The 24,666-nt window shown below is 38.5% G+C and overlaps 1 protein-coding gene across 2 annotated transcripts in view; it reads left to right on the plus strand.

Moving 5' to 3' along the window:
• Positions 1 to 24,666, plus strand: part of cacna1bb (calcium channel, voltage-dependent, N type, alpha 1B subunit, b) — a 221,111-nt gene that overhangs the window by 147,200 nt on the left and 49,245 nt on the right. Inside the window, exons 14-26 of one of the 2 annotated variants that reach the window (XM_085463201.1) lie at positions 3,209 to 3,281; positions 3,567 to 3,684; positions 4,156 to 4,223; positions 4,639 to 4,745; positions 6,825 to 6,887; positions 10,560 to 11,315; positions 13,518 to 13,693; positions 14,344 to 14,473; positions 15,455 to 15,584; positions 16,358 to 16,417; positions 17,352 to 17,458; positions 19,935 to 19,946; positions 22,543 to 22,563. In XM_085463201.1, coding sequence (XP_085319327.1) covers positions 3,209 to 3,281; positions 3,567 to 3,684; positions 4,156 to 4,223; positions 4,639 to 4,745; positions 6,825 to 6,887; positions 10,560 to 11,315; positions 13,518 to 13,693; positions 14,344 to 14,473; positions 15,455 to 15,584; positions 16,358 to 16,417; positions 17,352 to 17,458; positions 19,935 to 19,946; positions 22,543 to 22,563 — 1,821 coding nt within the window. The remainder of the gene's footprint in view (positions 1 to 3,208; positions 3,282 to 3,566; positions 3,685 to 4,155; positions 4,224 to 4,638; positions 4,746 to 6,824; positions 6,888 to 10,559; positions 11,316 to 13,517; positions 13,694 to 14,343; positions 14,474 to 15,454; positions 15,585 to 16,357; positions 16,418 to 17,351; positions 17,459 to 19,934; positions 19,947 to 22,542; positions 22,564 to 24,666) is intronic. The other variant, XM_085463200.1, reaches the window with a different exon arrangement.

Consider the following 24,666-nt stretch of genomic DNA (forward strand, 5'->3'; position numbering starts at 1 on the left):
TTTATCCGCGACACCTTAAAGGCCGGTCCGTGAAAATATTTTCGGGCATAAACCGGTCCGTGGCGCAAAAAAGGTTGGGGACCGCTGCTTTACAGGACAGAAATTTTAATAGCAAAATGACACACAAAATACAACCAGTTGAGTATCTGATGTGTTGTGCCCATTTTGCAGTGTGACACAAGGACCGGACACACACAGCGTCGACAGTTGAATATTTACTTGCAATGTTTAATGCCACTCTGAGTTATGCAGTTTTCACACTGCTCAGCTGAGTTCCAGCTCAGCACACACCGCTCTCCTCCAGCCCCTGGCAGCTACTGAAAACGGGGAGGCATAGTTAGTGAGATGGAGGTCAGCTGTGTGGGTGAGCCATCCCTTGACACCACACCCTGAGCTCACTACTCCACCCCTACCCTGCAGCTGAGCCACGCCCCGCTATATGCAGCCTGACTCAGTTCGATTGCAGTGCATTGGCATGTGATCTGACCACAACAGAATTTAATAAACCAGAAGATAAATTTGAAACCAGTTGACTAAATCCGTCTTAAACTAATTTCTTTCTTTGCTTTTTAGAGGAAAGGTGAATATAAACTAAGTAGAATTTGAAACCGGTGAACAATCATTTGTTTTCTCATATTAAAAACAATCACAAGTGCTAATTTTTAAAATAACATACATTTAAAAACAATACATATTTCCCATTATTTTGCCATGAATTGAAATTTTTTTTTTCTTTTATCCAACCTCAAACATTTCTTATACCTGCCTTTTTATTTTCATCATTAACTGAATGAAGTTCAAATGATGAATAGTAGGAATGCAGGTTCAGTTGAATGACCGACCCATCCTCATGCATTTCTGTGTCACTCTCTCATTGTCTTCTTTAGTTTCAAGACTGCGGATTCAGGTTTTGGCAGGTTTGTTGGGTCATGTGGGGGCTTTTTGCAAAGATTTAGAGTCTTTTTGTTGAAAATGTGCATGTCTGATGAAAGTATGTCATTAAGCTAGAGCCTCTTATTAACGTCCATTATATAGTTTCTAAATTGCTTCAGTGTCGTAGAAATCCAGTAAAGAGAACTGAATCCACTTTGGATCCATTATATCAGACATACATATTGAAGTCTTGTGTTTATCTTAATACTAACATACTTGCAGCAGAGAATAGCTTTAAAGGTTGTGTGGCAAGAAGATATTCTGTTAGTGAAGCTGTAAATACTGGAACGTTATCTTATATTCTTTGGTGATTTCTGTTGGTGCCTTTTCCGCATGTTCAGTTTTCCATTCAGGTTTTCTCTTTTCTTGAGCCCAAAACAGACTGGCACTTTCTGATGCATGCCAAGATAGCCATGTGTACTATTTTATGTGCTTCATACAAGTTACTTTAATTTTAAGGTGATGAAGCATGGAAACAACCAGGCTACCTCTTGTCATTTAGCACTTCTTCTGTGGTGTTTTAAGTGTTTTAACAAAAGAACTGAAATCAGCTCTTTGGTGAAGAATTGTGTGAAAGGAAGAAAAATGTATACTTCACATTTTACTTTATCTGCTGAACTTTTTTGATGGTTAACATGGCATGTGAATTGGTTGATTTGCTTGTGAGTACAGCAAATGCAGCAGTGTGTTTTGGACTTAATAGCCGTGAGCTTTGGCTACCTGGTGACCATTATGTCCTTCTGTTGCATGTCCCTCCTCCCATCCTTCTCTACAAGCCTTTATCAATACAAAACACCCCCACCACTTGATGTAAGAAGACTAAGCTCTCCCTGGATCTTTAAAGAAATCCGAAAAGCCTACTCCCATCAGTGTATTGTGCTTCTGTCTTTGTGAGGACGTGTAAGTTTTAGACATTTTTGGAAGATGTGTACATTTTGTATGAACATGAATTCAAAGAGCAGTTAGAGCAAAATATGTAAGTGTAAATGCTGGCATTTGATTTTACCTACAAAAAGGTTGGGAGTTAAATGTTCGGTTTTTTTTATGATCAAAGGATAAGTAAGGATGGTGACAATGCATCATGTAGCATGTTTAATGGTAAGTTTGGTAAACTCTGGAAAATTTTCTTGTGTAAAGCTTGTGTAAAAGTGTAAATTAGTTGAAAAAAAAGGAGTAGGTATTTTACACTCTACCGTTACATAAGTACATAAAAACAATACAACCCTTGTCTACTGAGAATCATTACAGTGAAGTAGAAGCCTACAGAACTCAAAACAAAAACTGCTGTTAAGAGCCATGCACACTACAGCAAGAGCATTTATTAAAATGCATTTTTGTTATTTTATTATGTTATTTCATTTCCATTAATTACTTCAGCTGGCCTCCTCCTACCTTCTGGCCCTTGATCCCCTACACTGGCTGCACTGTCCGAAGTTATGCCTTGGCTATGGCTGACAGGATAAAACTAGCCAAATAAATTCCAATCTAGCCTGCAGAAGGTTGCTTCTGCACATGTGTAAAAGAGTTGGATTGCCAATGAATGCATTCCTGTTTTAATTGAAAATGATAGCTGACTGGAATGATAGCTGAAAATTACTGGAAATGAAGCTCTGTGACCTTGAACATGCCACTTTTTCTCTGCTGAAGCTGTTCATTTTCAATTTACTTTAACAGATGTCACCAGAATCACTCAGCATGATTGTAATGTATTACTTTAAGCCCTGCTGTCAGTATTACTTGCTATTTAAATGTATTAATTTATAAAAATGTAAGTCTCCCCAGTTCAGAGATGGCATAAGGAATATTAAATCCAGTCTGTCTCATGATCTGCTGTCAGTTTGTTGACAGTTTCAATAGCAAGGTCTTATGGATAAATGAAACAACAAAAGCAATATCCATGTTATTATAAATTGCATTTATCCTTTATAATTGTTGGGATCAGGAAATGATCATTGAATGTCCTCACAGGTATAGAAGTACAAATGTGTGTGTGGTGGGGGTGTTGCAGATGGGAAACAAAATCAAGAAAATGATCCAGTTGTGACTGCAGTGTGAATTTGTCCTTTTTTGTGCTCTCATGTTTCTCATGTCCTGAAACATGTATCGTTCCTCACAGCTTTCTTTTTTTTTATCCCATTAATCCAAGTGACTTTCCTGAACTGCAGGTAGAGCCCATTAAGACCTGACTGGAACCTCGTTTTTAACATTTGCTCTAATGGTTTTGGTGTTGTTGTTTTTTTCAGTTTGTAATTATGTTGTTGTGAATCCTTTTTAGGTTTAACTTTGAAGATGAAACTCCAACAACAAACTTTGATACCTTCCCAGCAGCCATCCTCACGGTGTTCCAGGTAAAACAAGAAAACAAAACATTACACATATGTGTGCAATCATGCTTTCCAAATGAGAACAAGAGCATATTGACACTATGGAAAAATAAAGTTTGTTATCAGTCATTTTAATTAGAGCAAATGAGGGGTCTGCATATCTCCGTGTGCCCTAATGAGCTCACTGATAATCCTTCAATTAACCTGTACTCATAAGCCCTCACTCTGTAAAGTAATTTAATTCTGTGCTCTGTGAGATTTGCATGCTCCTTTACAACCCAGCCTCACTCTGACTCTCGTTTCCCTCAGATTCTGACTGGCGAGGACTGGAACGCAGTGATGTACCACGGGATCGAGTCTCAAGGAGGCGTTCGCGGCGGCATGTTCTCCTCCATCTACTTCATCGTCCTCACACTCTTTGGAAACTGTATCCTTTTTGACATCACAGCATACACACAGTCAGAAGCAGTGCCCATCAATTACAGAAAAAATTTAATTGCAATGTAAATGCTGACCTTATCAACAGTAAACATTTCATTGATACATGTAAATGAAATGTTATTGCAGGGATGTTTTACTTTGGATCATGCTACAGCCAACTCATGTTACAAGTTAAGTCTTTCAAGCTCGTAAATATAGGCTGAAATGGGAGTGATTTCTCTAAAAAACAAAGGTGATGAAAGATGAGAATTTTTTGCCAGCTAGCAGTGAGTTCTTACTCTGTCAGCCGTCATGTACTCTTGTGAACTTGAGGTGAAAAATTAGGCCCTGCTCTGTCAGGTAAACTGACAGATCTATTCAGCATCAATTTTTCAGATTGCTACTAGTTTGGTGGGAAAAGCCAATGAATACTTAATCTGTCCAACTGTTGTTGCTCCTGAGTGCCGTTGTTATTCAGACACCCTCCTGAATGTCTTCTTGGCTATTGCCGTCGATAACCTTGCAAATGCACAAGAGCTGACGAAGGTAGGCGGGAAAACCAATCCAGCAAAAAAAAAAAAAACAAAAACAAAAAAAACACTTGCCAGATGTTGATTTTTGAAACACAGTAAAGACAGATTCATCCTTTACTCCTTGAACAAATTTCAGTGTTGCTGAGACACCTGGCAGAGTGAGCTTTTTCAGCAAGCTTTTCCTGGGTTTGATGTGATCCTATTTTCATGGCTATATTAGGGTTATATATGGCTGAAAACAGATATCAGTCTTGGGTAAAATTTCGACAATATCAGATGACACAATTAAATTCTGATTGACTTTTTTTCCCTAAACAAAGGTCATGACTGCCTAATCTGATTTTGCCCAGAAAACTATGGAGATCTGTTGCAATAGTAATATATTCCTCTTAAGCACAAATTAATGTCTTGGTTGTCACTGGCTGAAGGATGAAGAGGAGCAGGAGGAGGCAGCCAATAAGAAGCTCGCTCTACAGAAAGCTTTGGAAGTGAAAGAAGTCAGCCCGATGTCAGCAGCCAACATTTCGATCGCTGCGTAAGTTTCTCTTTCCCCAGACAGCAGCGCTGTTCAGTCCCACACGGAAATAAAACTGTATGATACCTCTCCGTAGGTTCTTCCCTCTCAGTCTGACATGTCTGTGTGTATATTTGTACCCTGTTTGATTTGTCTGTGTTCTGAACTTCTCATCCACTCCCATTAAGTCAGTGCCCCTGTGGTGTTTCTTATTTATTACACCCTACTCTTTACCCTCTTTAATATTATAGGCAATTAAGGAAGCTTCAGTGAGTAATACATGTGAGTTTCCACTAGCAAATTTCATGATATTATTTTTTTATTTTGCCCTTGACTGTTGCTACCTGCTGCTAAAATGGCATTTTATAATCAAAGCTGTTGTTTGATTTACAAATGATGCAGCTCTCCATTCTGCATCTTTAGATGATAATCTCAGTAGTATTTTAGATATCGTGTCCCAGTTATTTCTCTCTGTCTACTAAAGTTAGTGAGTAATGATTAGCAAAAAATCATAAAAATCAGCGCAGATACTTGATGTGATACTCAAAGTTTTCTGAGGATTCTGCAGTCTTTGGAAAACTAAGTACACTGTTAGGAATTAAGAGTGTAAGAAGTATAAATAAAGTTGGGCACTGCTAATAAAATTCAAATGCTAATGACTTGAAAGTTTAGCAGGTTGCTGGTTTGTGTTAACACAATGTCATAAAAATTACACAATTGGTCTTCCTAGCAAATTCAACCCATGGCCAGACCATGCAATGCTCAGAGAAACATAAAGAAGTCCAAGAGCTACATCTTAGACTCTATAAGCCTCACTTAGCATTAAATGTTAAAGTTAATGACAGTAAACTTGGAAAAAGACTGAAAACGTGTGACTTGTTTGGAAGGGTTGCCAAAAGAAAGGCTCTTTTCTATAAAAAACAAAAAACACAGGAGCATGATTCTGGTTTGCAAAGCTGCATCTGAACAAACAGCAGGATGTCTGGTACATGCTCCTTTGGATAGAGGAAAGTGGAGATGTTTGAATGTAATACACAGTGCGCACAGTCTTTAAATGCTACATTTTTAAGTTTAAAACTTCAGTTTTTTTCTGTGTTGCTGTGAACAAATTATGGGTTCATTGCATTTTTTTATGTGGTCCCAACTTAAAACCAAAGCAATTCACATGAGATACTCATAAACAGCGAGTAAGCTTAATGCAAATCATAAACAGTGAGACATGAAGACTAACATTAAGCATGATGACAGAGACAGGGCAACACTGATAAAAAATGGAGAAACTCAAAGTGGCACAAGAAAACCAAAAGAACCCAAACGGATCAATTATTCGTAGCTATAAATTATCACGTCTCACTGTATTTTCCTATCTTATTCACTAAAACAGCAACAATGCATTGTCTCTGCATTGTGTTCGTACGTGATTGTTTCCACTTGTGTGTTAAAAAATTCTGCATAGGTCTTTTTGTGATGACATTTTTTTTTTATTCATTTGTAAAACTTGCTCCTTAATTGCCGTCGTCCTCACTATGAGGTCAGTTAGAAATTATTACTGCCGTAAATCCCTGGCTAGCCGACTTGTTCCCCATTACACTGCTCTTAGTGTTATCACGTGGCCCTGTGCATTAGTTTCAGCCTTGTCAGACATGTTTAGTTTGTGCATTGAACAGTGTGCTCACACAAAAAGTCAGTGGGCTCATAAGAAACTCTTTATTTTTACTATCTGTGTTGAATGTGCTGTTTTAGAGAAACTCAGGGTTTCATTACAAAACTGAAGACAAAATCTAAGAATCTTCATTTGAAATAATTTTAAATATCTAAATATGTTTCAAATTCAACATTTCATTGTAAAATATAAGATTACATTTTCCTCTTCATATGTTTTGGATTGAAACTCCTGAATGGTTTTCAGTTTCAGTTTTCGTCATAAAGATGTCACACGTTTTTCCGTTGCTGTTGTGTTATTGAAGTATTTGCACAGATTAGTCCTTTGCTGTAACACAGAAGGCAGGGGGCAGGTGGAATGTCAGTCTTTTTGTCCACCTGCCCCCTTCGGATTTGTGTCTCATTTTTTTTTCCTTTGTTTTTGTTCTGCATGTACAGTTTTGTAAAGCAAAATCGAGATGCACTCTCTCGCAGGTCGTCCATCAGCAGCATTCAGTCACCGTGAGTTATCACTCTCTGTTACAATATTCTCCTCCTGGTCTCCTCTCCTCTCCTGTTTCCTTTCCTCTTTGCCTTCTCTTCTAGTCTTTCATCCCTTCTGTCTCCTTTCTTCTCTGCAATGCATTGTTTTTTTCCCTCTTTACATCTCTTCAAGTTCTTGTATCCTCCCACTTTCGGACAATCTGTGCTCTCCTCCAGTCCTCTCCTTTCCTCTCCTTTCCTCTGCACCTTCATAAAACTAAATTGTGTTCTGTCATAACTTCGTTGCTATTGAAGTGAAATGTATTTATGGTTCTTCTTTTTTAAGTCATTGAAACTGCACTACAGCAGATGGCACACGGTGCCACTGTGGTTTAATTTTGACTGTAAACTGTAGACTGTTGTGCCTCTGCCTAGCCTTCGGTGCCTACAGTAATAGATCTTCAGCTCTGTGATGTGAATAATTTGTCTATAAATGTTTAATTTCTCTGCTTTGCTACTACCACAGGCAGTTTGGCATTTCCATTCTATTTGTTATTGTAGACTCCAGGCTGTCACTAAAAGAAAAACACAACAACAACCAGCTTTTGCTCTCCCTCCTGGTGATCTGCTCTCTTAATTGATTACGGTGCTGCTGGAAGGCCATCGCACCTCTTTGAGTTAACACTGGTTTCTTATAAGGACTGCTCTTCTTGTGTTTTTGAGTGTGCATGTGCTATGTCACAATATCTCACCAGTTACTCTAGCATTTCTAGCTTTCATTTCTGCAATCGCCTACATGTATTTCAGTAGTTCACCTGTCGGTGGATACCTGTCCTGTCCTGTCTTCTGTCTCCCTGTCTGTCTCTTAGGAGTTATACTGTCTACTCCTCCCCCGCTCGATGTGTCTTGAGGTACAGGTGATAAAATGGAAATAAATGACCTAACCCATAAAACTCACAAATCATACTGTGAACAGGAGCAATATGCATTACATTGATGACAACCAGGAATATTATTACATTAAATGGATGCTCTATGTTTGATTTTTTTATTTTGAGAAATAAAAAAAGCTCCCATTTCGCCCCATAATTATTATCCCAGATCATCTTCTCCTAAACTCTGCTATTACCCACCGCATGATTTTCCTGCCTGAACCATTTGCACATGACTCGGGTCACCCTGTGCAATGTCAGTGAGGCATGCCATATTAAGAAGTCCCAGTAAACGTTTTGATGTTGTCTGCTACAACAGCTGTTCTAAGTTTCACATGATGGTTGAAAAATACTTCTAAAATAAAAGTTTTAGTAGTAGCTGTAGTATCTTTCTAATAATTGACAAAACAAACTTATCTTGCATGTGGGAAGAGTTAAAAAAGTATCCCTACAGATTACACTGTTATAGTGCAAGACTCCCAATGTCCTGTACAAATAAAATACCATGCACCATGCAACACACAATGAGACAGGAATAAATTAGCATGTATATATGTATTAATATACATGAATATGTGCTTTTTATTTGGAATATAGACATCTGATAATACTAGAATTAATACGCTGTGTGGACAAGTACGTCAATCTGTAAGGTTTCAATAATCTAAAATTCCAGACTTTCAATAAAATGATGTTGTGATAAATAGCAAGTATCAATATTTATTTATTTATATTTTTTTATTTGTAAGGGAGGATTCATTGGAACTACTAATGTACATGGAAACGTATGCACACCTCATGACAACGTTAAAATGACCAATGTTACTGTTTTAATAAAGTTTACTGACGTCTTTAATAATAATGGATTGCATTTATAAAGCGCTTTTCGGGGCCCTCAAAGCGCTTTACAATTCCACTATTCATTCACACACTGGTGTGAATGAATAGTGGAGGCAGCTACAGTTGTAGCCACAGCTGCGCTGGGGCAGACTGACAGAAGCGAGGCTGCCATATCGCGCCATCGGCCCCTCGGGCCATCACCAGTAGGCGGTGGGTGAAGTGTCTTGCCCAAGGACACAACAACCATGACTGTCCGAGCCGGGGCTTGAACCGGCAACCTTCCAGTTACAAGACGAACTGCCAACTCTTTGAGCCACGATCGCCTACAAAGATAGTTTTGGCAAGATAACACAAACCCAACAATTCCGCCAATGTACATGCTAAATAACAGGAATATCAAAGTTTTGACCCTCTCATTTTATTTTAATTTCTGACATGCACCACCATGCAGCAATACTCAATATAATTTGTTCCACAAATTTACAAAAGATTCTAAGAGTTGTCAGGGGGATAGATTACTGTGCATGTTCTTGTTTAAAGGACTAAGCACGCTCGGTCTGCGCACAGCAATGATAGTGAGTTGGCTAGTTTGTAATGCAATAACAATAGTACATGCCCATATTATAATACAGGTTTCTAAACCTGTGATTTATGTGTTATGTGGTTGCTAGACAACATGATGACCTTACAATATGCAACATAGATCATGTAGGGGTCTAAGATGTAGCTGTGGTAGGGTTTGTAGCTCAGCTTCTGATCGTGTAGGAGGAGTTCATGGACGGAGAGACTAGAATTTGTGTATTTTAGTAAGATAAATATCTGTAAGTAAATGCTCAATTTATGAAATTAGTGGAAAAAAATCTCATCTTATTGGTTGTTACTTTCAAATCTGACCTCGGGTATAAACTGGGTACCTGTATTAAGTTTGAAATAGTTGTACATGTGTCCATTTATTATTATAAACCTTTGTTTTTTTTAGCAAACACTCACCTGAGTGGAAAACCTTTCTTTGAGCATATAAAATACTTTTATAAAATGTGCAAATCTCTTATATACCACAAAAAGCCTGCTTGTAGTCTAAAAGAGAATGACGCCTTAATAACAACATGTCAGATTTATACCAAGGAGAAGTGAGTTAGATTGGAGAAGAAAATTTTAGTCTGTGACTAAAGAAACTTAAAACCCTGCATTAGATTTATAATGTAATTTCAGAGATTTATAATGTAATTTCACAACATTTAAAAGCTTAACAGTGTAATATAAGACATACTTAGTGGTAAGAGAATTAAATGTCAAAATATCCAAATTAAGAATAAGGATCTCCTATTTAGACACAAAAATAATGCTTCATGTTTATGAGGACATAGAATTATTTTCTGAATAAAATGCGAGTAAAAGTTTATTCATTTAACTCATTAGTCATTAAAGAAATTGTACCTGGTACAAACATATCAGGTAAATTTCATTTAACAAAACTCCTTTAAATATAACTGTTTACATTCTTTAACAAAATGACATGAAAAATGTACGTGTCATCGAATGACTTAAAGCCAACATTTTGCCGATAAGTAGATATTTTTTCGAGTGCACATTGCAAGAGTGTATGCTGTGTGAAGACGTGTACGAAGATTGTAAGAAAGAAAACTGTAAGAAAAATTGTCAAATTTTTCTATGTTGGTTTTGAGATACATATTCATGCATGGTAAGTAAAGGTTTCACCATTGCACACATCTGTGCTGACGCATCCATAGGCTTGTTTCTAACTCACTTATCCAGCGTCATTTTAAGATAAATGTTAGAATTTGCAGATGACAGTGTGACTATGGGTGAAAGTGTGGATTGTAATGTTCACCTCATAAAGTAGAGCTAAACGTGTTGTATGTCATTACTTACTGCTGTTCCATGATCTTTTCCTGTGGGTTTTATTCGATGTTTGCAGCAAAGAGCAGCAGCGTTCAGCGAAGGCTATGTCAGTGTGGGAGCAGAGGACTAACCAACTTAGGAGACATAACATAAAAACGAGCAGCGAGGCCCTGTACAACGAGCTCGACCCCGATGACCGCCTATTGATGTCCAGCGCCCTTCATCTGCACCCCGACATGAAGACTCACCTGGACAGGCCCCTTAGGGTGGAGTCCAAGAATGGAGACAAATCCAGCAGGGCCCCCGAGGGAGGGTGGGAGGAGGCAGGGGATCTCCGGCAGGATGACAACTTTCACACACACTCCAGGAAGCATCACCGCCACCACGACAGTAGCGGGGAGAGCAGAGATGAAGGAGATGTCCGGGGAGGGAGGCACCACACCCATCACAGCAGGAGCAGAGATCACAATGCTGATGGTCCACAGACAAAAGAGAGGAGAGGGGAGATGAGTCACAACCGCAATGGAGGGCAGGGGCACAGGCACCACCACCACCAGACCGGCTCCCCTGAGGAGGAAAATAATGACCTGCAGGGAGGAGGACGAGGAGGAGGAGATAATAAGGGGCATCACCACCATCACTCACATCGTCCACCTAAAGAGGGGAATGGGATGTTGGCAAATGGTGCACAGTCAGAGCAAAGGGGTAGAGGGGGAGGTGGAGGAGATAGTAATGGAGAGAGGAAGGACCGATGCTCTCGTACGGGCAGAGCTCAGACAGCTCTGGGTGGAGATGACTCTAAGAGGAACAAGAACGGAAACAGAGGTTACAGGTAAAGCTGCAGATTTTGTTGTTCATATAAAATGCTTCATTTTCAAAAATAATGACCTAATCTTTCAACTTAAACAACACACTATACTAATACACTTTATTTAAGTCGTAATGTGTCCAAATAACTTAATTAGGTGTATTTACCTCAGAATATGTCATAAATTATTGATTGACTAATGATTATCTCATTCACTGGCTGTTAGTTAGTTCTGACGTTTGATGATTATTTGACATCTTAAGTGTAAACAGTAATATGTAAGAAAATATGAAATTTTATAATACATTTTTTTATAATACTTCTTCATCCCATTCGCTTTGGTCAAAAACCTTAGTGCAAATTTTGCTTTGTTATTGCTAAATGTGTAAATTAATAACTGTTTTCCATGTCAAGTTAAAAAGATGACACAACTCTGTGTCAGTGTTGCAAAAAAGTGAGTTTTTGCAGGTGGAAGTTCTGATTGCGTCTGTAACAACAGACACAGCCAACAAACACCAAAGTGCTTTTGCTTTTTTATTGTAATTTTCTGATGCAATGTGTTTTGAACAGAAGTTTTTATTATTGTTGGTTTCATCAGCACATTTAATATATTACTGCTCCCAAATACAAACTGCAGCTCAGTAAGATTAGATTTTCGCTCTGCTTCCCATTTCTTCATTCCACATCCATGACAACACTGTTTCTTTTTTCGTAAAGCCAGTTTTAGACAACAACCTATTTGAGTGGACATTACCAGCACTCCATGTGCCATTAATGGCCTTTACTTGTCATTCTCATTTGATGCTTGACCTCGAATCAAGTCAAATAATTAACTCCACCAAAATTGGTTTCTAAATAAGTTCAGCAAAAAATATGAAGACACAGTTCTGCTGTCAGGTGTAGCTTCAGTCATAACTTGTCATAACTTAAAAAAACATTAATCCACTCTGAATTTCGTCTAAGTAGCGTGGAAAGAAAGCAATCTTTTCCCTGTGTGTGGGACAATTCCCACTAGGGATTAAATACCTGGGACTCTCCACCATTTGGTTCTAGAAGACCAAAGAAGCTTCTCGGATGAGAGGTGAAACCTCTTTAAGAAAATTAAAGGAGTCCAGCTGCTTTCTCTCGTGGATGACTGAGAGCCCACACAGACACACTTCGACTGTCTTGTTGTAGATCCAACTTTGAGGCCCATTTGTAGCCATCATCACTCCATGGGCGAATTGATCTTGTCAGCACATCTGCAACCTGGGTCGAATGGTTTTAGTTTGGGTTATGCACCCTATCATCGTATTTTTGTTCTAGGAAATTAGTCAAGTTTATTCCATTGAAGAAATGACAAAAACATGAAGATTTATTCAAGAAGACCTATTATCTTTTTCACACAAAAAACCATAGTGTGGCTTTTATGGTCTGTATTTACTAAAACTGCCAGTTGAGGATCTGTGAGTCACCTGTACTTGTCCTTTTATTCACGCTGTTCAATAACATGTTATTTTTTTCTCCATGTATTGGCCTTTCTTGGACGTGTTTGGACTGTAATCAACTGCACAAAGACTGATACTTCAGATTAGTGGCTATGAAAACAGTCTGTGCTTGAGACTCTTGCAGTCGTATGAATAATAAGTTTTTACAGAACTGTATGCAGTCCTGGCAGAAAAACCCCCCAAAACGAGGTATATCTTAAACTCAGATTGTTTTGATTGTTTGGGGTTCCCAGGAGAAAGCTTCTTCTCTCTAAAGAGAACATGGCAACAAGGCTTAAATTTGAAAAGCTGCATCTCAATAAACCACAAGAAAGCTGGAACAATGTCAGATGACACCAAAGTGGAGGTCTTTGTCCACAATGCACAACACCACATATCAGCACAAACAGCTATAAAGCACAATGGTGGAGGGGTGATGATTTGGGCTTGTTTTACAGCCACAGGACCTGTACAGTATTTTTAACTGAACAAGAAGTCAGACATACAACAGAGCAGCTGAAAAATAAAAGAATCAAGTTGTTGCAATAGTCCAGTCAGACCTCAACCTGATTACAATGCTGTGGTGGGGCCTTATGAGAGCTGCTCATGAACACCTGAACTTATTTTATACACTGATACTATATGAAATTTGTGTTTTTAGAGCTACCTTGTGCTTCTTTGTACAAAAGGGAAAGGAAACAAAGTTTGGGGGTTTTTTTGTTTTGTTTTTTTACACTAAACCCATCTTTTTTTTCTCCAGGGAGATGGAGCCAGATGCTGAGGAGGAGAGCTTTACCTGCAGTCCTCAGCAGCCTACAGAGGATGTTGACAACCAGAAGAACTCCACTAGGGCCAGCCAGGCTGGCCTCAACAGCAATGCTATCCACATTCCTGTCACCATCACTGCCCCGCCTGGAGAAACCACCATCATACCCAGTGAGCATAGTGTGTTACTGAGACGGGAGGTGGGGAAGGATAGGGAGGTTAAACATATTTGTGTTATATTAGCTCACTGTGTTACAAAGTTCAATCAAAAGTCCCCACATCTCGTGATTAGCAAAGAATCAAATGAGTGAGTAGACTTTTATCACACATATAAAAGCAGCCAAATATCCTAAAATACAAAATGAGCTGTCAAAAAGCACAGTTTTATTTCAGCTGACGATGAAGCCCACACGCTGTGAAAAAATCATGCCATAACACTTGTGTTTGGATGACTTTTTTTTTAAACCTTTTTAATCTGAAGGAGGAAAAAAGAAAATTTAACTTTTTTATTCAGAAATACTGCATCTCTTCAAGGTGTCTGTAAAAGTATGTGTACTTGTTTGTGAGCTAAGTTAATATTCTTCCATGTGCGAAAAACAGTTTTTCATAACATAGCTGTCACACTTAATCTTGACCCTGCAACCACGATCTTATGAGAAATGTCTAATTAGTGAAATGATGTGTTGTATATTTCTGTGAAGCGCAGCTATAAAATGCCTAAAGAAACTAAAAGCCTGCATTTAACATCCATAGAAAATACCTCACTTTTTACGGTCTGTGCTTCTTTGAGCTAAATGAGCGTATTTGTTTTTGCGCATCAGTGAACAACATCGACTGTGACAACCTGCAGCTCAGTGAGGAGAAGAAAGATCTGGAAGAGGACGAGGCAGCTAATGGGCCTCGGCAGATCCTTCCCTACAGCTCAATGTTCATCTTCGGCCAAACAAACCCGTAAGTTGCGAGGTGACTCAGCGGACTGGCGTGGGGTTAGCATAAACAGCATATTGAGAATTAAAAGCTTTAATTGATTTCATTCAGGTTCCTCTTTAAAGCACTGAAACAGTCAGTGGTTTGCTTATGTCTGACTCTTTAGTGGTTAATAACAAATCACCGTTATTCTCACTTGTCATGCTTAAATAAATCCTTTCTCTTTGGGGTATTTCATGCCTCACCTACACACAAAGGCAACAGTCACTCCCAGAAGTGGAGCTCTGGGTGTAGCTTCAATTTGGAGTCATTTTCTCTGTGAGGACCTGTTTTGGGGAGGAAAGCAGCAACTGCAAATATACAGTACTGTGCAAAGGTTCTTGAACCATCCCTCATTTGTTTTAATTTTGCTTCCACGCAGTTTCTTGTAATTTCTTTTAAAGTGGTCACGGGCAATATTTTCCAGGCTTTCCAAAGGTCTTCCAAGGCTCTTCTTTGGACATTTGCTGCTTTTTGGATCCTTTTCTCTTCGCCCAATTAGAACATTACTTTTTGTGCATCCTGGGGTAAATTCTAGCTGAGTAACTGGAAGGTGCCACCTCAAATTCGAGGCCATTGGACGCTCAAGTGGTCTCAAGATCTTATAGACAAGTGAGCTAAAGCATGGCTAGTTAAAATTTCAGCCTTAAGCTTTAAAGATTTAACACAAGAATTGAATCATAGTCAGAAGCATAAGATAAAATGCAGATGCTATAGTAATGCTAATGCTATAAATTAAAAAAAATAGTAATGCTATAAATACGCAGATGCTCTATAGCTCTGTGAAACGGCATAGTTCAGCGGCAGATTCATTCCCTACCTTCATGTATTGTTTTGGATATGCGTTTGTCCACAGCCTGTTATGGAAGGATGTCACCTGAAAGCACCTTGTGAGCTGTCACTGCTAAGCGTGTAGTACATTTGCTCGAGTTTGTGCGTGCGTGTGTTTATATGTTGGTCTTGCAGGGTGCGACGGCTGTGTCACTATGTGGTCAACCTACGCTACTTTGAAATGTGCATCCTGACGGTCATTACCATGAGCAGCATCGCCCTGGCAGCTGAGGACCCCGTGCAAGCCAATGCGACGCGCAACGATGTGAGTCAGGCCTACATCAAGACTTCATAAATAAACATCTGGAAGTACACAGCAAACACACTTGTTGTCAGACAGATAAACACACATGGACAAGTATATGCATGAAAACATGCAGGCTAGCACAGGCCGGATGAGGATTCACACATAAACACGTCTCATTTGGGCTGACTGACTGATTCATTTGGACCGATTGAGAAGTTCTTCCTAACAGGATCTGACAGTTTATCCATGTTGAGGAATGAGTGGTAGGAGGCACAAAAACAAACTTTTAATCATTTCTTGGTGAAATAACTGATTCGCAAGTGGTTCAGAGCCAAAAATCCAGTAACTATCCTGTTTTTGTATTCTTTACATCCCTGTGTGATATGTTAGCCCATGCTGGGAATAAGGATGATTTTTTTGTTTTGTTTTGACAGACGAGCACAGCTAGTTAGTATTGTAGTCAGGGGTGCAGAGGGAAACTGTGTGTGTGTGTGTGTGTGTGTGTGTGTGTGTGTGTGTGTGTGTGTGTGTGTGTGTGTGTGTGTGTGTGTGTTAGTTTTTGGTGAGCGTGTGTGCCTGTTGTGAGGTGTTAAGGTAATGTGTATCTATGCAGTACAGTGCAAAGCTGACAGAGTTTGAGATCTTTGGCAGGACATAGGAACACGTTGTGCATATCTGGTCCATTCTTACACACATATACACACACCCTTTCAAAGACTGAAAACATCTGTCACTGGGTCTGTTAGTGAGTCATTTTAAAGGATATTTCCTTATTGCTTAACTTTTTGTAGGTTCTCAAGTACCTGGATTATGTCTTCACTGGAGTCTTCACCTTTGAGATGGTGATTAAGGTGAGAAGGATGGAAAAATCAAGGTACATTTTCATTCGAGCCGCATGAGCTATGAAAACCTGCTGTGCAAGATTTTAGTCAAACGTCTACAACATCTGTGGTGAGCTAAATGTAAAGATTGCCTTGATCAACACTCAACAAAGCTAAAAACACAATCACAAAGTAATAAAACTACATTGACACTTTCTCCAAAAATATTGCATTGGTATAATACTTGATAGATGCCTTGATCGCTAAAATACAGAAAATTATTTGATGCATGCATCATCAAAAAAAAGCATATTCAGAAGCAAGCATGTCGCTCTCATAATCAGCTGCTTACATCCTATTGCCTTTAACTGTTCTTTTACGTGTAGCATGTCTTTCTCTACTTTGATAGTGGTATTTTTTAAGCTGCTGCAAGAACCAAAATAATCCAAGTCAGAGTCCTGGAGATTTGAACCTAAAACAGAAGCCAGACACCCCGCTACAAGGAAGAATATTTGGGTTTTGCATCACTTAATAATGTAAACTGGCTCACAGACTTCTCCATAATAATTAGTCCAATTAGGAAGCAGCAGGAATAGTTTCATGACAGACATTATTTTCTGTCGGCTTGAAGATTCTGTCCTTTTCTGGATATATGCACTGTTTACTTATATAGTATAAGATACATATAAATCTGTTTCAGTTTGGGTTTTTTTTTTATCTAATAAGGATTTGTTTCATAATGAGCTTTCGTCATTTTTAACCAAATTTAGCTTGTTAGATTTATTTTTACTTTATGCTTTTGACCTGCTTATAACCACATCTGAGCTTTAATGAAAAGGCCAGCAAACTGTGGATAGCATGTCACTGACATCACTAATTGGCTTTGTGGTTTTACGTGGAGATAACACTCCATCCCAATGTGTCTAATTTAATTCTGTAATTCCATCACTCTCTGCGACTCCAGATGATTGACCTGGGACTGCTTCTCCACCCTGGCTCTTATTTCCGTGACCTGTGGAATATTCTGGACTTCATCGTGGTCAGCGGAGCTCTGGTGGCCTTTGCCTGCTCGTGAGTCAACTTTCCCTTGAATTTTTTTCTGTTCATTATTTTATCATCCCAGCGGTGCTTGAATATAATGTACACCAACCACATAACAAGATGTGGAAACCATCATCATTAAAACGCCAAATGGTTTGTTTTGTTGCCTCCTCTCAACTATCCAGTGGACGAGCATTATGAATTTTAATGTGCTCGTCTTATTGTTTTCCCATGAATTCCAAGACTTTTGTGTTGCCCAGCGGTTATTTTGCTGCCATGATTATGTTACATAAAGTCTTCACAGCCCCTCCCTGCTAGTTGGCTAATAGGTCATGCACAATTTGGCTGATAGGTTTAAGGCTCAGGTGGAGACAGAAGGACAGGATTTTCCCATGACTGTCAGGCTCTAGCTGCCATCTAGTTGGTACTTTGGATTTAATGCCTTATACAGAATCTGCTTTTTGAATATTCGTTTTCTTCTTAGTGGAGTAGAAGTTCGAACATAGTATGGATCATAGACTGTATATAAAACACTGCATCAACTTATTTACATTGTGCATGAGTTATATATGAATGAGTTTAGGGAAGGTAACAATGTTTACACACATCTTTTCTATACATTCTGTAAAATGTTTATGTCATTTGCTAGTTTTACGTCTTATTTAATATTGTCAGGTATTTATTTTAAATATATGGTCGGATTGATGATAAAGAAGGCCATTACCATCTTGTCATAGACAATTCACTAGAATGCTCATGTTTAGGCTTCAAAACAATGGCGTAAACCATTAGGTGATAACATGGTGGCCATGTTTTGTCCATTTTTTATATACAGTCAATGGCATGGTTATAAGAACCACACTGTTTACAGTGTTGTGAGAAAGTATTTGCCCCCTTCCTGATTTCCAAATTTTTGCACATTTGTACATGTTTCAGATAATCAAATAAATTTTAATTGCGAATAACCCCACGTAATTACAAAATTCATTTTTCTGTTTTTTCAGATGATTTCATTTATGAATGGGAAAGTTATCCAAACCTACCTGGCCCCATGTGAAAAAGTAACCTGAAATCAAGTGTTTATGTGGCAATGAGTTTTTCATTTGCTGTGGAGGAATTTTGGCTCACTCTTCTTTGCTGAATTGTTTTGATTCAGCCACTTTGGAGGGTTTTCGAGCATAAACGGCCTGTTTAATGTCATGCCAAAGCACAACAATTTGATTGAAGTCCAGACTTTGATTAGTCCACTCCAAAACCTCCTTTTCTTGTCTGGATTTTTTTTGAGCCGTTCAGATGTGGACTCACTGAATATCCCAAGTTAACTTGAGTTACAACGCTTGTCTCGTCAGTCCACAGAATATTTTGTCAAAAGTCTTGGACACCATCAAGATGTTTTCTGTCAAATGTGAAATGAGCTTTTGTGTTCTTGTTGGCTAGCAGTGGTTTTCTCCTTGAACACTCCCATGGGTTTTTCCCAGTATCTATCTTATTTTTAAATTATGAACTCTGACCTTAACTGACGCGAGTCCTGCGGTTCTTTAGATATTGTTCTGGGTTGTTTTGTGGCCTCCTTGATAAGTCATCAATGCACTCTTGAAGTACTTTTGATAGGCTGGTCACTCCTGAAGGTTCAGCACTGTTATAAGTTTTCTCCATTTGTGGATAATGGGTTTCAGCGTGATTCGCTGGAGCTCTAAAGCCTTAGAAATGGCTTTGTGACCCATTCCAGAGTTATAGATGTCAATGACTTTGTTTCTCAGCTGTTTCTTTCAGCTGTGCCACGATGTGATGTGGTTAATCACAGAAAGATTCATGATTTAGCAAGTGGGACACTTTTTTTCACATAGAGCCAGTTAGGTTTGCATAGCTTTCCCTCCCTTAATCAATGAAATAATAGAAATGTAAAAACTAAATTTTGCATTTACTTGGGTTATTTTTATTTAATACAAAAATTTAGGTAAAAGAAGAAACTCTAGAAAGGCGCCAGATTTTTTTCATTGCATTTTTTTTTATTGTATAACCTGCCCTTAGATACTGTGGTGTAAGTCAAAATTAAATCCCCACTTGCACTGTAATCTGAGTGGATTTGACTCCTTATTGGTGAGCATTCTTACTGGTATCAGTAGACTTATTCTTGTTACCTGTATTTCAGTATATCTCAGTATACAACTGGTTTGGAAATCATGTAAATAAATGTTTTCCACAGCCAGAGGAGTTCTGGGTCTCTTGAGAAAGCTGGTGATCACACATTTCGTTTTGAACAATGTTTTCAGGGGTTTTTTGCCACTATTTCACACACTGACTGAAACTCTCCACAGTTGCTTGTCACGTGTGTTTTTCTTTGTAACGCTTTCTGTCTCTGATTTCTCTTTTTCCCTTTTTTTGTCTTTTGCCAGCACTAGGTTGATGCTTGTCTCTGTCTTTTATCTGTTGCTGACTCTTTCTCTGTATTCTCTCTGTCACTTTTTCTCTTTCTTCTTTGTTTTCTGGCTTGGATTGCTTTCAGGAGCCTTATGGGGTAATGCCTGCTCTTTCTGTCAGTCTGTCTGTTTATTCATGTGCATATCTGCCCGTTTGAATCACTTTTTCTCCACCTTAGCTCGTGGTATTTTCAGCAAGGTGTTGTTTTTTGTCTTCTCACAGCTAAATGTTTTGCACAAATGTCATATTTTGTTACTTTCTATTTTTATCATCGCCACCACAGTCACGATTAAAGACATTGCATTTCCTCTGTTTGTGTTATGTAACTATGTTGTGTTACATCTGTATTCGGGTTACATAAGAGCAATTACCCGTTTTCCATTTATTGGACATATTTTATGTGTGTTAGAAGCTACAAAGTACACAGTGCACAGTGGACCAGTGCTGAGATTGAACAAAACACTGCTTCAAAAACATATCAGACGTTTGAGCTTTCATAGGGTGATTCAGGTCATTATGAACACAAAGAAACTGAATGATGCTGCTTATAATAACGACGCAAATAAATAAAAGAGCTAAATAAAAACTATTAAACAGAGTGAATAATAGATGAAGGATTTTCTTACCAATAATGCACAGTTAATGATATTCAGGAGTTATCAAATTGAACCCCTTCATCCCTCCATTCAGCTTTCACTTGCTGTCTGGCATTTTGTTTCTCCCGTCAGCTCTGTAATCAACTCTCATTCACACCAATCAACCATGTAAGAGGCTCCATTCACAGCACCAGGTCTAATGGATAGATGTGATACCTGACAACCTACATTTTATTTTTATTTAGATCTTATTTTCATACTTAATCTAAACACAGGAAAAGGAAGGCAAGTTGTAAACCTGTTACCCAAACTGTCTGTTTTGAAACATCCAACACAGTTACTGCTTTGTGTTTTTGAAGGCGCTTACTTTAGGATTAATGTCTAGATATAAAAGGATTTTATATATTAATATTGTGTTTCAACTGAAAGGTCAAAATTTATTTAAAAACCGCTAATCATTTATTTAAGCTCAGTTTTTAAAACCTTAGGATGTAACTACAGCCCAGCCCATGCAGCAGTATATGAATGACTAACCTCGTATTGTGGATGGATTATCTCAGTTGTTCTCCTGGCTGAAGTTTGGTCTTTTTACAGCATCCTTCATGCGATTACATTTGTTCCTGACCACCGAGAACACTCACGTTAACTTTTATCGAGTGGAAAAAAAGTTAGCTGTTTATATTATGCTAACATAGCTGTGTCGCTAGTGGTCACGTAGCACATCATTATATACCAGCTAGCCAAACTTCAGTAACCCTACAAATGTCACTGCTGTTTAGTTTTCTGTCTTCATTTATGCTGGAAGTGATAACAGAGCTGTACGTTTTAATTTGTTTCCAAAACCCCGCAGTCAGGACATGCTATATTGTATTTAGATAGAAGCTAGCGAGCTAACTTCCTGCTAACTTCTAACTCCGTTAAATGTCATAAATTCCGTTTTCATGGATGCCTGGATGTTAAACTCAATTGTTACACCTGGTAGAGGAGAACGCTGATCATTTTATTAAAGATGAAAGACTTTAGACAGTTTTTCAACTCTCAGTAATGCCATAGTGATCGTTTGACCTGCAGCGGAGTTTAGGCCCAGACACGGCAAGTGACGTCAGACTTAACGACCGGATTGCTTGTTTTTAGTCTTATTTAATACTGTATGATGCTAAGTTTGAAAATTATGGCACTCACTATTAGTAAAAAGGACAATAAAGCTTTAGTAATTGAATAATTACTAGTTTTTGAGCGAGAGATGCTCAGCTCTCAGACAGGTCCACAGCTTGATTATCACTTTCAAGCGAGATGGCTACGGCAAAACCGCTCTGCTTGAGGCTTCAAAACAGTAGTCCACAAACTAATGGGTGATGGTACTGTTGCTACATGCGTCTTTTATATACAATTTGTGGAGAGCAAGCTAACATGTAGCCACTAATCAGCCACAGCTTAAAAATGATAAAACTGTCAAACAATTGTATTCACAGAAAATGTAAAACTCAAAGACACATATTTACAAAATGTTTTTAATTTGCTTCAGAAATGGTTAAATGCAAATACCAGTATAACACTCTGTAACATTATTACCTTTATTATTATGTTGCATTTTCTACTAATTTTCTAAAATATTTTCCGCAGCAGTAGTAATGCACCACATGATCAGAGTATAGCTGCATTGGTGTCTTGGCTCCATACCCATGATCTTCAGCATACTAAAACACTGCAATGTAACAGAATTACTGTAGGACCACATTTCTTAACTCCAGAGTATATGTAGTCAGTCATGACATTATAATCATCTTCATGTCATCAGTTTGATTTTCCCTCATATTCAGTATCCACAAACACTATTTCTTCCAAATATTTTATCCAGCTTATCTTGCTTTAAAAGGGTGTTTACTTTAAATTTACTTAAAAGTCACTTTTTTGTCTCTTATCTTTGCTTTCTTTTGATGTGTTTTGAAGTTTGAACCACCAAAATTGTCACTATATCTTCACGCCTGGGTGATATCTGTGTAAAGTGTTTATTTTGCTCTGTCTTGCTTTACATGCTGCTGTCTGTCTTTGTGTATTGTCTGCGTGCATATGCTTATCATTTCTTTTCCCCATCAGATCGCAACAAAGCGTGGCCAGGTGGGAATTGTCAGTATCTACTTTTTTTGTTTTTAACCCCTCGTACCCTTTTGCCCTCCTCCTGTGAAACACAGAACATTCCTCTTAGCAGCCTTCGAGGTTTACGTTGTCGCCCTTCATCCCAAAGTGCTTGGGATGTGACTCCCTTCCCTCCTCGCTTTCCCTCCCTTTTATAAACCTTTTCTCCTGTCCCAGTATTGGGACATCAAGACAAAAAGGAAACATTGGGAGCTCTCCCTCATAGCTTTCAGAAGTTAATCAACACACAGACGGGGATTTGGGCTGCAGGAATCTGAAACTCAGGTTATCAGTTGTATCAAAGCTTAACTCCTTACCTATCCTCTCAGTTTTCTCTTTTAATCATGACTAAAGTCAATTTAATCGGTTAAATGTCCAAGAGATTACCAACCTCCACCTTCATCTCTTCTTCTTTATGCCTATGGAATTAGAGGGCAGCCAATAAAGGATTATAGCTTCTCTCATGAATTCACCTTAAAAAAATTTTTAAATTTGTTCCTCACAGCCTGTCGTGTTTGTAAGGAAACTCACAATAGACATCTGTTTTTCTCTGTTAAAAGAGAGTTTTTGCTTTGTTAATATTTGTTTTTGAAAAAGACAGAATTTTAGAGTATGCCATATTTTTAACCTTTTAAAAATGTTTCTGAATAAATGGAAGTAGCGGATCGGGCTACACTGGGTGAAGAGTGTGTTAACAGTGTCCTCTTGCAATGTTGTAGATTTGAAAATACTCCCATTAGTAGAAATCAAAGAGGAAAATGGAGAAAATATGCAAACCAGCTGCTGCTATGCACTAGAGGCTCTAAATGAACACTAGAAAGGCTGACCTATGATACGGATTGTGTTGGAGATATTTTTTAAAATGTGATTTTGACCTGCATTTTCAGCTTTTGCTAATAGTCAAAGAAAACCTTCACTATTACCATTAAAATGGGAAATTAATAAGCCAAACATACATTATACAAAATTCCTCAAGAACTTTGAATCCTCTGTAAATTTTGAAACAGAGAGCAGGAGCTTTGCGCATCCGATTTTGCTGATGCAGCTTTAGACGTCAGATGTTACGAGTCTGAACAGGAAATCTTCTCTTTCATGAGCGAGCAGCGGCTACAGAAGTTAAGCTACTCCAGATGACCTCATGTGTGGCTGCTGAATACGTTGCAATCACCGCTGATGTGTGCTGCATTGACATGAAAAACAAACTCCCCGCCCGTGCGCTTCTGAAAGCTATTGGGAGACTGTTCTTGCCATCTCAATGTGTTGAGGTCCTTAAAAAGCAGGACTGGCATTGACTTCGCAAATTGCATGCCAGAGTATCCAAGTTATACAAGCATGAGAGCCGCATGCCGTTTTGTTAGATTTTTTTATTGAGAATTTGAAAGGCCCCCGGGGCCAGATTTTTTTGGAACCATGCTTCTCTCCGGTTTGAGTTCTGTCCTTCCCTCGCCAGTCACCACATATTAAAAAAATAGCCATGTTCATTATTCTGGTGGGTTTCTCTGAGTCCCCTAGTACCTAATAACAATCCTTTCTTTTTAATGAGACCCTGTAAAGCGCTGACATACTGACCTGGGTCTGTGCGAGTGTGTCTGTGCTTGTCCAGCTACCTTAATGAGGACCATTTTCACTTTGGGAGCATTAGAGCAAGAACAATCTGTAGAGGAACTTTTTGTCCTGTCCTCACTTCTCCAAAGGTCTTTTAAGGTTGGGTTTTAGGGTTGCTGAGAGGTTTAGACACAGTTAGGGTGGTAAAAATAGGTAAGCACACTATGAGCCAGGAAAAGGTATTGAAGAAGGCATTACTGTATGTTAAAACTTTGTAGCTTTGTTTCTACATTTTCTTTTTGTTTGCCTGTATCTTATTTTTATTCTTGCTGCAAGACTAATTCTAATGTGCCAAGAGGCTAGCCTCCAGGTAATGACCCAAAAAGAAGACACAAGAGGGAAGGATTGTGCTTTAAATTTAATGTGTATTTTTTGGAAATATGCCTTTTACTATTGCAGGTCGAGGACATCTTAGGCTAGTATGCTAATGTTAAAAGCTTGTGATATGCTGTTGGGTATCTCGAACTAATAAACTTTCCA

Source organism: Copadichromis virginalis, linkage group LG7 (genome assembly GCF_057382275.1).
Source record: "Copadichromis virginalis isolate Kocher_CV1m ecotype Utaka linkage group LG7, C_Virginalis_male_GT1.1, whole genome shotgun sequence".
NCBI lineage: Eukaryota > Metazoa > Chordata > Actinopteri > Cichliformes > Cichlidae > Copadichromis > Copadichromis virginalis.